At 34.5% G+C, this 12,485-nt stretch overlaps 1 protein-coding gene across 2 annotated transcripts in view; it reads left to right on the forward strand.

Annotated features, from left to right (window-relative positions):
* SMCHD1 (structural maintenance of chromosomes flexible hinge domain containing 1) overlaps positions 1-12,485 on the forward strand; it is a 133,606-nt gene that overhangs the window by 89,338 nt on the left and 31,783 nt on the right. For both annotated transcript variants that reach the window (XM_057526926.1, XM_057526927.1), the window contains 7 exons: positions 1,175-1,254; positions 1,481-1,638; positions 3,761-3,876; positions 4,927-4,991; positions 9,954-10,041; positions 10,658-10,789; positions 12,002-12,151. In XM_057526926.1, the coding sequence (XP_057382909.1) occupies positions 1,175-1,254; positions 1,481-1,638; positions 3,761-3,876; positions 4,927-4,991; positions 9,954-10,041; positions 10,658-10,789; positions 12,002-12,151 (789 nt within the window). The remainder of the gene's footprint in view (positions 1-1,174; positions 1,255-1,480; positions 1,639-3,760; positions 3,877-4,926; positions 4,992-9,953; positions 10,042-10,657; positions 10,790-12,001; positions 12,152-12,485) is intronic.

A 12,485-nucleotide genomic window follows, 5' to 3' on the forward strand; every position in this document is an offset into this window, starting at 1 on the left:
ATGGATTGGAGGGTAAATGAGACAGGTACAAATATAGGGTTTTATTCTAGCAGTTCAATTACTCTTTCTCACTTTTGTCTCACCAACTATTGCTTTTTTTTTTTTTTTTGTCTGCATGTACCATAATTACCTAATCTTCAGGTTCCGTTAAACAGAAATTAGGTATTAGGATTTAGGAGAGAGTCTGATTTTCCTGCTTCTACAGTCTTCACATTTACTTTTGTTCTTAATGTTTGCTTCCAAGAGAGTTAAATAGTGATTATCTTCTACTGGTAATAATAGTATGATCCTAGTTTTTTAGAGAAGCATCTGCAAAAGACTGAAAGACTCTTGTAACCAATGATTAGGAAATGTGGCCACTGATTCTTTTTTTTTTTTTTTTTAATTTATTTTTATTTACTTATTTTTGGCTGTGTTGGGTCTTCGTTTCTGTGCGAGGGCTTTCTCTCTAGTTGTGGCAAGCGGGGGCCACTCTTCATCGCGGTGCGCGGGCCTCTCACTATCGCGGCCTCTCTTGTTGCGGAGCACAGGCTCCAGACGCGCAGGCTCAGTAATTGTAGCTCACGGGCCTAGTTGCTCCGCGGCACGTGGGATCTTCCCAGACCAGGGCACGAACCTGTGTCCCCTGCATTAGCAGGCAGATTCTCAACCACTGCGCCACCAGGGAAGCCCGCCACTGATTCTTAATCACTTAAAAGTAAAAGCTTGGTTATCAATGCAAAAGTAGTATTGCAACAAAGATTTAAGAAGCACATCTGAGTAAATATTAAGAGAAAGATGAAATAACTAACGATGGACATGGTATTATGCCTTGACTTGAAATTATGTATGTGTATTTATGTTTATTTTTCCTGCGCCGACTCTCACAACCCCCCAGTTTTGGAATATACCTTCAGTGTTTGTGTGACCAAACTTCACTTGATATATCAGCGTTATTGAAACTGAACATTGAATTCTGCAACTTAATAATTGAAATACACAAAATTCTATTTTAATTGATCAGTGTGATTATTATCCTTTGGATTATGTGATTACATATTATATCATTTCAGCTAGTTCAAATTAGACAATTTTAGATTTTAGACTGTGTGCAAATGTAGCTTTTTAAATAGTAATAGAGGAAAAGAATTTGATTCCTAGAATTTTCTAATTAACCGTTTTGTTTTGTTTTTAGCTCACTCCTTCAAACCAACAGCATAAAACCGATGAAAGGGGCAGGGCTAATTTGGGAGTGTTCAGTGTTTATGCCCCTAGGTAAGAACTAAAAATTTGATAGTTATTGGTATTATAGAGATTGATTTTTGTTATTACTGGATTACGTTAAGAGTACTAACTAGCCTTCTATTTAGTGATAGTCAGGAATTGGAATGGAACTGGAGTAGAGAGTTTTCCTAAATGAGTTAAACTTTGTATAAATTGTCTCAGAATTTTTAGTTATAACTAATGAAGTTTGAACCCCCTTCCCCTTTTTTCTTTTTAGAGGAGAACATATTATGCAGGTTAAAGCCATTTATAACAAGAATACCATAGAAGGACCCATAATTAAGTTAATGATTCTTCCAGACCCTGAAAAACCCATTCGTCTCAATGTTAAATATGACAAAGATGCTTCCTTTTTAGCAGGGGGTATTTTCACTGGTGAGTAATTCACAGTTTTAAAATAAATTTGTAGTATTAATTTGCCTCATACATTAGTGGAATAAATTATTTATCCTGGGTGTTCAGCGTGATAAAAAAGCAAGCATGTTGTGGCCTTTCAAATGGTAAAGAAAGTACATTTGACTTAGCTATGTCTTCCTTCTCCCCTATATCCTACATTCCTTTAATGGTCAAGAATGAACTAAAAGTTCATATATAAACTGATAGCTTAAGATAATCAGTTTGTGTTTGTTCATTCGCTGAATTGTGAGATTCTGCAAAAGAAGTATGAACTGCTAAATGGCAAAACTGGGGGGGTATGTTCTACTAAATATGTTGCACTGTTAAACCAGACGGAACCAGGACTGTTCAACTTAATTTGGATGAAAATGCATCACATCATAATTTATGATTAAAGATATTTCAGAACAACAAACATTTACTGAACACCTGCCATGTCCATCCACTATGCTAGACTCCTCATTCCAGTAATGAACATGACAGTTTTCAATGAGTTCAGTCTAATGTAGGAGACAATCAAGTAAGCAAATGATTTCAGTGTAATATGGCAGGAGCCAAGTCAGTAGGAAATTGTATTTGCTTTGTATAGGTAACTTTCTTGAAGACTTTGGTTTTCTTGAGAGGGTGAATTCCTGTTCATAGTTACAAGCAGTGAAAGAAGCAGACCAGAAATATTTAGATTGAAATATTAACAATAATTTTAAATAATTATAGCCTTTGAAATCTGTTAGGGGAGATAAGACCTATTTCCTGTGATTAAAAACTAATAGGTGACAAGTGAATATTACAGCTGATAAATATAAGGGAATATTACAAGTAATAATAGTTTAGCTACTGTATGCTATTGAAAATCATAAAAGAAAGTAAACATTGTATTCTCAGACTACATAAAGCATATAGATTTGTAACCATTTGGCCTATTCTAGATTGCTGAGTATCTGTAGTCTAACCTTTTTTTTAAATTTATTTTTTATTGAAGTATAGTTGAATTACAATATTGTGATAATTACTGCTGTACAGCAGGGTGACTCAGTTAAACATATAAATACATTCTTTTTCATGTTCTTTTCATTGTGGTTTATCACAGGATATATTTTTTTAACATCTTTATTGGAGTATAATTGCTTTTACAATGTTGTGTTAGTTTCTGCTGCATAACAAAGTGAATCAGCTATACGCATACATATATCCCCATATCCCTTCCCTCTTGTGCCTCCCTCCCACCCTCCCTATCCCACCCCTGTAGGTGGTCATAAAGCACGGAGCTGACCTCCCTGTGCTATGCAGCTGCTTCCCACTAGCTATCTATTTTACATTTGGTAGTGTATATGTCAGTGCTACTCTCTCACTTCATCCCAGCTTACCCTTCCCCCTCCCCATGTCCTCAAGTCCATTCTCTATGTCTGCATCTTTATGCCTGTCCTGCCCCTAGGTTCATGAGAACCTTTTTTTTTTTTTTTTTAGATTCCATATATATGTGTTAGCATATGGTATTTGTTTTTCTCTTTCTGACTTATTTCACTCTGTATGACAGACTCTAGGTCCATCTGCCTCACTACAAATAACTCAATTCCGTTTCTTTTTATGGCTGAGTAATATTCCATTGTATATATGTGCCACATCTTCTTTATCCATTCATCTGTCGATGGACACTTAGGTTGCTTCCACGTCCTGGCTATTGTAAATACTGCTGCAATGAACGTTGTGATACATGTCTCTTTTTGAATTATGGTTTTCTCAGGGTATATGCCCAGTAGTATCACAGGATATTGAATATAGTTCCTTGTGCTACAAATAACACAGTCTAACCTTTTTGGTCTTGCTTGGCAGACTGTGAAAATAAGACAAAGGATTATTAATAGCAAAGATGTATTTATTAGATTTCTGTGGGAGATTTAGCACTGGAGAGTTACCTGTTATGATTGAATAAGTTCTGTAGACAAGTTGTTGGGGAAGACTAGTTAAAGAATAGTTTTATTTCTTCATCAGAATTTTATTATTAACACTTAAACAAGATGTATGCTTTAAGACATACAGTTATTTAGCCAAATCCACTAATTGAACTAGAAAGAAAATAATTTTTTAATGTTCATCATTACAGATTTTATGATTACTGTTATTTCTGAAGATGACAGTATCATTAAAAATATTAATCCAGCACGTATTTCCATGAAAATGTGGAAACTGTCAAACAGTGGGAACCGACCACCAGCAAATGTGAGTCATAGAAAGCATTTTAGAAATTAAAAGTAGCTCTTACATTTAACATAAAATTAAATGTAATTTAATATAAAAATGCAGTGTGTATATCCTGGAGAACTAGAAAGTAACCCATTCCATCACTTACGATTTCTAAAAGATGCATCAGAGTATGTTTCAGAATTAAGTCTAAAGAACAGTAGCACAAGGCAAAAAGCTAAATATCACTAAGAGATAATATAGAAAGTGAGAGAAGGAGATGTGATTGATAGACTACAGAGTAAATTAAAGAAGGGAGTAGAGTGGAGAGAACAGTTTGAGAGTCCAAAGCCACACAGTCCAATAGAAATATAATACCAGCCATGTGATACTCAAATTCTGAATTCTGCTAGTAGCCACATTAAAAAATAAAAAGAAGTAAGTAAAATTAATTTTAATATAGTTTTAAACTAATATACAAAAAATTACCATTTCACCATGAACTCAATATTTTAAAATTTAATAATGATATTTTACATTCTTATATCTTTCCAAGTCTTTGAAATTTGGTATGTATTTTATGCTTACAACACCTCAATTTGGACCAGTCACATTTCAAGTGCTCAGTAGTCATATGTAGTTATTGGCTACCATACCAGCCAGTGCCAATCTAAAATAAATCTCAAATTGGAAACTAAACCAAGCTATATCAGGGGTCCTGATTTAATGACATCTTTCAGGATTTATGGTTCAGTTTAGTCATCTGTTTAGGAAACTAGCTTCCTTAATTTATACCATCAGTCCCATCAAGCTGCTATTACCTTAAAATTATGTCACCACCTCTAAGATCTGTTTCGTGCCCTTTAATAATTAATGGTATATCTTTCCATTGTGACTAATCTCACTTTTGTGTCATACATGCATGGTAAAGATATATACATGTAGGGGTGTGTTTGTGTGTATTTATCAATCCGGATGTGATCTGGGTTCACACTTGGTGAAAGGAAAAATAAATTTTCATTGTAAATACACTGTGTTAAAAGTTTGTGATTTCTCCCTCTTCCTCTTCTTTCCTACTTTTCCTTCTAGGCAGAAACATTTAGTTGTAATAAAATAAAGGATAATGACAAGGAAGATGGCTGCTTCTACTTCAGGTATTTCTCAAATTGTTTCATATTTTAATGCATATTTTGTTATGAAGGTAATCAGGCTTGGCAACATTTGCCTGCTCAGCTAGGGAGAAATAATTTATGATTGAATAGAAAGTGTTATTTTCTTAATTTTTTGGTCAGGAAGTTTTTTGAGAAAATATTTTGTTTGCAAACTTTGTGAAACGGTTTGGGGAAAGATTGTTGTGATAGATACATTTGTTTTCAAAACTATCAAAAACGTCAGAAGAATTCTGTTGTCAGAGCACTTTATATTTTATTGTATAGGACATTTCTGTAATTCTAAACTTAAGATCTTATGAAGTAAAAAAGCTGAACTAGGTTTTTATTGTTTAACTATGTGACTTTGAGTGTTGCTTCTTTAGTCTGGACCTGTGCTTTGAAATCTGAAATGGTTTTGGAGAGATGGTGTCTAAGGTTTCTTTTATTTATTAGAAATGTTTCTTTCCTTTTAGACTAATAATTGCTTTGTTTTATTTCTTTAAGTGTATAGTTTATTAAGCCATATAGAAAGCAAAAGGTACAAGTATAGATATAAATCATTATTACAATAATACCAGCATTTATAATTACCTGTGTATTTACCTTTGTTGAGGTATTTATTTTGCCGTGTGGCTTCAAGTTACTGTCTGTTGTTCTTTCATTTTACCTTGTAGGACTCCCATGAACATTTCTTCCTGGCCAGGTGTAGTGGTAATGAACTCCCTTAGCTTTTGTCTATCTGAGAATGTCGCTGCACTGTGTGGCATGCAGGATCTTATTAGTTCCCTGACCAGGGATTGAATCCGTGCCCCCTGCAGTGGAGGTGCAGAGTCCTAACCACTGGACTGCAGGGAATTCCTATCTGAGAATGTTTTAATTTCTCCCTCACTTCTGAGGAACAGTTGCTGGATGTAGGATTCTTGGTTGACAGTTTCTTTCTTTTAGCACTTTGAAAACATTGGCCCACTGCCTTCCAAATTTACTGATGAGAAATCTCATCATCTTATTGAGGATCCCTTGTATGTAATGATTTGCTCTTCTCTCGCTGCTCTTAATATTCTCTTTTTCTTTGTCCTTTGAAAGTTTGTAATAATGTGTCTTGGTGTGGGTCTCTGAGTTTATCTTACTTGGAATTCCTTGAGCATCTTGGATATTTATATTCATGTCTTTCATCAAACTAGGGAAGTTTTCAGCCATTCTTCAAACATGGTCTCTGCCTCCTTTTTCCTCTTTTCTCCTTGAACTCCCACAATGTGTATGTTGGTCCACTTGATGGCATCTCAGGTCCCTTAGGCTCTGTTCACTTTCCTTCAATCATTTTTCTTTCTGTTCCTCAGACTCTGTCATTTCCACTGTCTTATCTTCAAGTTTGCTAATTCTTCTACCTACTCAAATCTGCCTTTGAATACCTGTAGTGAAATTTTCACTTCAGTTACTGTACTTTTCAGCTGCAGAATTTGTTTTTGGTTTCCTTTTAAGTTTTCTCTCTCTTTATTGATATTTCTCTCTCTTTATTGATAAAGCCTGCGCGCAGCAACAAAGACCCAGTGCAGCCAAAAAATAATAATAATGATAATAATTTTTAATTGAAAAGTTTAGATATTACATATTTCAAAAATGCTTGCCTTTTTAAAAATTAGTTAATTTATTATTTTGGGTCTTTGTTGCCGTGTGCAGGCTTTCTCTAGTTGCGGCAAGTGGGGGCTACTCTTCGTCACGGGGCACGGGCTTCTCATTGCAGTGGCTTCTCTTGTTGTGGAGTACGGGCTCTAGGTGCATGGGCTCCAGTAGTTGTGGCTTATGGGCTCAGTAGTTGTGGCTCACGGGCTCTAGAGCACAGGCTCAGTAGTTGTGGCACACAGGCTTAGTTGCTCCGCAGCACATGGGATCTTCCCGGACCAGGGATCGAACCCGTGTCCCCTGCATTGGTAGGCAGATTCTTAACCACTACACCACCAGGGAAGTCCAACGCTTGCTTTTTTTTTTTTTTAATAGAGAGATTATTTTATTTTGAAAATACATCATAATTTACTGAACTATTCACATATTTTGGGCTAAATAGATTATTTCCATTTTCATTATTATAAATAACATTGAAATCAACATCTATAAACAACCCTTTTTAGTTCCTTAAGCTAGATCATTTCCTTAATTTCTCTTTCAGATTTTTCATCATTAGTGTATAGCAATGCAAGAGATTTCTGTGCATTAATTTTGTATCCTGCTACTTTACCAAAGTCATTGATTAGCTCTAGTAGTTTTCTGGTAGCGTCTTTAGGATTCTCTATGTATAGTGTCATGTCATCTGCAAATAGTGACAGTTTTACTTCTTCTTTTCTGATATGGATTCCTTTTATTTCTTTTTCTTCTCTGATTGCTGTGGCTAAAACTTCCAAAACTATGTTGAATAATAGTGGTGAGAGTGGGCAACCTTGTCTTGTTCCTGATCTTATTGGAAATGGTTTCAGTTTTTCACCATTGAGAACGATCCAATGCTTGCTTTTTGAGTCTACATCTTACTGTTTTTTATTGATCCAACTATTCTTTGTTCCTTTCTCTTTTTTAAAAAATTTATTGTTTTTATTTTCATTTTCTATTCCTCATTAACTTGGTAGTTATTCAATTTTTTACTATTTTCTAAGTGATTCTGTTTATTTTTTAAATTAATTAATTTAGGGATTACAACATGCATAGTTGACATATCAGTGTCTAAATGGCAATTTACATTTTGTACCCTCTTTTTGGTCAGCGCATGAATCTTAGAACACTTAAGTGCCATTTTCTCTCTCCCAACTTAACATGCCTTTGTTGTTGTGTATATTAAATCTGTCATGGCATTATTATTTTATATAGTCAGTGTTCATTTAGACTTAAACTAATTCATTTATCCTTTCTGTTAATCTTCAACTCAGGGCTTCCATCTGGGATCATTTTTCATCTGAGGAAGTTCCTTTAATATTTTCGAGTGCACAGCTGCTGGTGACAAATTATCTAATTTTTACCTAAAAATATATTCCATCTTCATGCTTGAAAAATATTTTTCTGGACATGATTTTCTAGGTTGGCCGTTTCTTTCTTGCAGTACTTTCAAGCCATCTTTCACTGTCCCATCATTTCTGTTGAGAAGTTAACGATCAGTCTTAACTGTTGTTACTTTGAAAAGTCATCATTTACCCTCCTTTTTGGTTGCTTTGAATTTTGTTTTCAGCAGTTTTACTGTGATGTGCCTATGTTTGGAGTTTTTTGAAATTTATCCTTTTTGTTTTCATAGGCTTTGATTTTGTGGTCTTTGTTCAGTTTTTTAAAATTGTCAACCATTATTTCATCAAATACTGCTTCTGCCTCATTCTTTCCCTCTTCTCCTCCTTACACTCTTATTTACATGCACTTAGTCCTTATAGTATTCTCTCTTACCCTCTTTTCTCTATTTGCCATATTTTTGTCTTTCTTCATTCGAGATACTTTCTTCTCAGCTACCTTCAATTAACTAATCTCTCTCTGTTCAGTGGTATCTAATTGCTATTAAATTCATCTTCGAATTATCAATTTCTGTTTGGTATTTTTAGTTTTTTTTTAAAGGTCCAGTTCTCTGTTGGAATTTTCAGTCTTGTCTTTTATTACCTTGAACAGTAATCAGAGTTTACTGAAATCTGTCTGGAGTTCGTTTTGGTCTGTTTTGATTGTCTCTTGTTTCTGTTGGCTTTCATTATGATTCTCTTGCCTCTTCATGTACCTATTTATTTGGGTTTTTTTTAAACCATACTTTTTATTTATGCATATTTATAGAAATAATTTGAAGTCTAAGATGTTCTCTTTCTCCAGATGGAGTTTACATTTGCTTCTGTCCGTTGTCTGGGATAGACACTAGCAGTCTATTATCATTTTGGTCCATTTTCAGAGATTGAGATAATTTCTAAGCTCAGTTGCTGTTCCTTTGGGAGCCTGTCTGCTTTAGGTCCACCTCTACTCCTAGGATATTCTCCCAGGAGTCAAGCAACCTTAAATATGGAACTCACTTCCCAGGGTCTCCATGCTATCTTGTATCCTGCTGAGTCATTTTTTTCACTTTTGCTTATTATCTCTCAAACATTTTCAAGCAGATGTCTTTTTTAATATGGTTACCTTAATCAGGAAGTGTTGGTCTGCCATTTGGGAGCAGAAGTCTTGTTTCATTCCTACTGGAACTCTATTAGGAATTATCCTCAGAGAAAACACAACCTAGAGAAAGGTTACATAATTTTCTTCAAGGTTGTGTGTATGTTATAGTGCAGAATTTCAATTCAGATGTGTGTTCACAGCCTTTGTTTACTACATTATGCCAATATTTTGAGAATATGAGTGACATGGCAGAGCCAATTTAGAGGTCATGAACCACATTGCACGTATCAGGCAAGGTATACTGTAGACTGTCGTTTATATATTCATTGTGTTTGTGACCAAAATAGTCTAGTAAGTCTACCTCTTATTAGGTACTGAGTTCTTTATTGATAATTAAATCACAATAAATATCTTATATATATATATATATATATAGTTATATAGTTATATATTTAGAATATATAAATGGAAAACAAAGCAACATAAAAAGATGAGCTGGATAATCTATAAATTCACAGTATAAAACTGAGTAGGAAATTTGTGTAGAAATGAAGCAAAATTCACTTGATATATAATTCAGCATTTTTTGTGTTTACTTTGTCAACTTTGTATTCCTATTCTTTCAATTTTTGCCACACCCAGAGTTTGTGTTCTAGATGTTTTGTGATGGAATGTCCAGGTAAGAGGGATCTGGAATTAAGCCTGATATTGCAGGAAATATTTGGTGAATGAAGGTGAATGTAGTAATAGTAACTCTCTTCTTACTCATTTACTTTTTGTGGAAGGAAAAGAAATGTTAATGTTTTGAATTTCTTCCCCTTTTATTTAAAAGGTTTCAGTGATCTTGTCTCTTTCTTTTTAACTTAGGGATAAAGCAATTCCTAACAAAGTGGGGACATATTGTATCCAGTTTGGTTTTATGATGGATAAAGCAAATATCCTTAACAGTGAGCAGGTTTGTTTATTCTTTTTATGCATGGCAGTTAGCTTCACATGTTCTTGCTTGGTTGAGGAGTGTGTTGTTTTGTTTACAAGTGGGTTAATTATTGGTTGAAAGGTGTAAATAATGCCATCTTCAGGAATCTTAGCATAGTACATACTTAAATTATGTTGATTAAATTTGACCTGATGCAGAAGTTACTTTTTCATCCCTCTTTATATCGAGGACTCAGTTAGTAAACATTTTAATCTATGTCATGGTAAGGTTGCTCCTATCAATTGTACATGAACATATTTCAATTAATAACATTTCAGGTACTAGGATTCTAGATAATGAAGTTTAAGGTAGTTTCACATACATTATCTTCATTATTGTTACTGCACTAAATTTTTTTAAATTACATATATTTTTAAGTGTTTCTAAATTTGTTCTTAGATGGTTAACATTCAAAAATTAATCTGATATGCCTTTTATCCTCAATTTTTACAAGTTGATTAGTTTTAAGAATTTAATGGAAATACATTTTAGAAGGTAATATTTCATTTCATTTAGTATATGCTCTCAATTTCTTCTCTTCATCTTTAATACTAAACCATTAACGTATTGTTAATCAGAATGCTTCTTTTGTTAGATTATAGTGGATGTTCTACCTAATCAACCTGTGAAGTTAGTTCCTGAAATTCAGCCAGCTACACCAGCTGTTTCAAATGTTCGCTCAGTTGCCAGTAGGACCTTGGTCAAAGATCTGTATCTTCGTATTACGGTAATGTTTATTTACTTCCAAATTACAAAGGTTAACAAGAAAAATTATTCCTAGTTTTAGGGTGCAAGATAGTTATTATAGACTCATATCTGGATTATTCAGTTTAAGTTTATAGGAAAACTTTGTGCAGATGAATGAAATACTTATCAATATCTTTATACTTGAATAAAAATAATGTTTAACATTATACATAAAACCCAGATATACTAAGTAGAAATTACTCAGAAATGCAGAAATCTGCCTACCTTTCCTAATATATCTTTAATCCACTATTTTTAATTTTTTTTTTTTTTTAATTTATTTCTTTATTTATTTTTTTTTGGGTGTGTTGGGTCTTCGTTTCTGTGCGAGGGCTTTCTCCAGTTGCGGCAAGCGGGGGCCACTCTTCATTGCGGTGCGCGGGCCTCTCACTATCGCAGCCTCTCTTGTTGCGGAACACAGGCTCCAGACGCGCAGGCTCAGCAATTGTGGCTCACGGGCCCAGTTGCTCCGCGGCATGTGGGATCTTCCCAGACCAGGGCTCGAACCAGTGTCCCCTGCCTTGGCAGGCGGACTCTCAACCACTGCGCCACCAGGGAAGCCCTAATCCACTATTTTATGTATGCATTATGAATGTGTGAAGTAAGTTGATTCTTCAATGCCCATTTCACTGAGGGGCAGAAAGTAGTTAAAGTATTTATTTTGAAGAGATCTGCTCATGGCTGATCATAATGAGCTCCTCATAGCTTCCAGTTACCCAGAGGGTAAGCAGCAATAGTGCTGCTAAGAATATTAACAAAAACATGTAAGACACACTAGTGGCACGTCATTTTTATGAAAAGTTTGGCTGGTAGAGTACTTAACTCCTTCAGTGTATTTTCTTGTTTTAGACACATGAGTCGTTCTTAAACTGGTCTTCCCTAGATCATATATCTATGCTGAAGGTATAGTACCTAACTAATTTTTAAATGGGAGTCCTTTTAATAGAGTTGGGAGCCATTGTATTAGATGGAAGCCATTGTATTAGATGGTTCTTTTATGGTTTCTGGGATTATTTCCTGCCTGTGGAGCACTTACTCTGAGAAGTGAATTTTGTGTTTGGAGTAAGAAGGATCAGGATGATTTAATATTTGGGGCTTTATAAATAGGTCATATTTCTGATTTGTCCATGCCCTTCTCTGGGTTTAATCTTTTTCTACTTCTAATTAGTTACGTTTTGTTGTTTGCTTTAAGGATGACTACAACAATCATACTGGAATTGATTTGGTTGGCACTGTAATGGCTACCATCAAAGGTTCTAATGAGGAAGATGACACCCCACTCTTTATTGGGAAAGTTAGAACACTTGAATTTCCCTTTGTGAAAGGTTCATCTGAAATCACGGTAATATTTTTGTCTTCTGGTAGATAAGGTTTCTATATTTAATATTTTAAACCACAGTATTACAGTACCTGTACTTTTGTATGTATAGCTATGAAGATGTTCTAATTATAGCATTAAATTGGAAAGTCAGCTAAAATATTTTGAGGCTTTGCTCTAAGCTATTACACAGTGAACCCATGATCATTGTTACTGTTAGAAAGACCCTCTTTTCCTCTGTGGATGACTGTTTTCTGTAACTGGAGTGATTTTAACTTCAGTGACAATTTGATATTCATGTATCATTGAAAAGCTACCATTCTGTGGATAGAAATAGAATCAAACATAGCCCAGGTAA

Source organism: Balaenoptera acutorostrata, chromosome 13 (assembly GCF_949987535.1).
Source record: "Balaenoptera acutorostrata chromosome 13, mBalAcu1.1, whole genome shotgun sequence".
In the NCBI taxonomy this organism is placed as follows: domain Eukaryota; kingdom Metazoa; phylum Chordata; class Mammalia; order Artiodactyla; family Balaenopteridae; genus Balaenoptera; species Balaenoptera acutorostrata.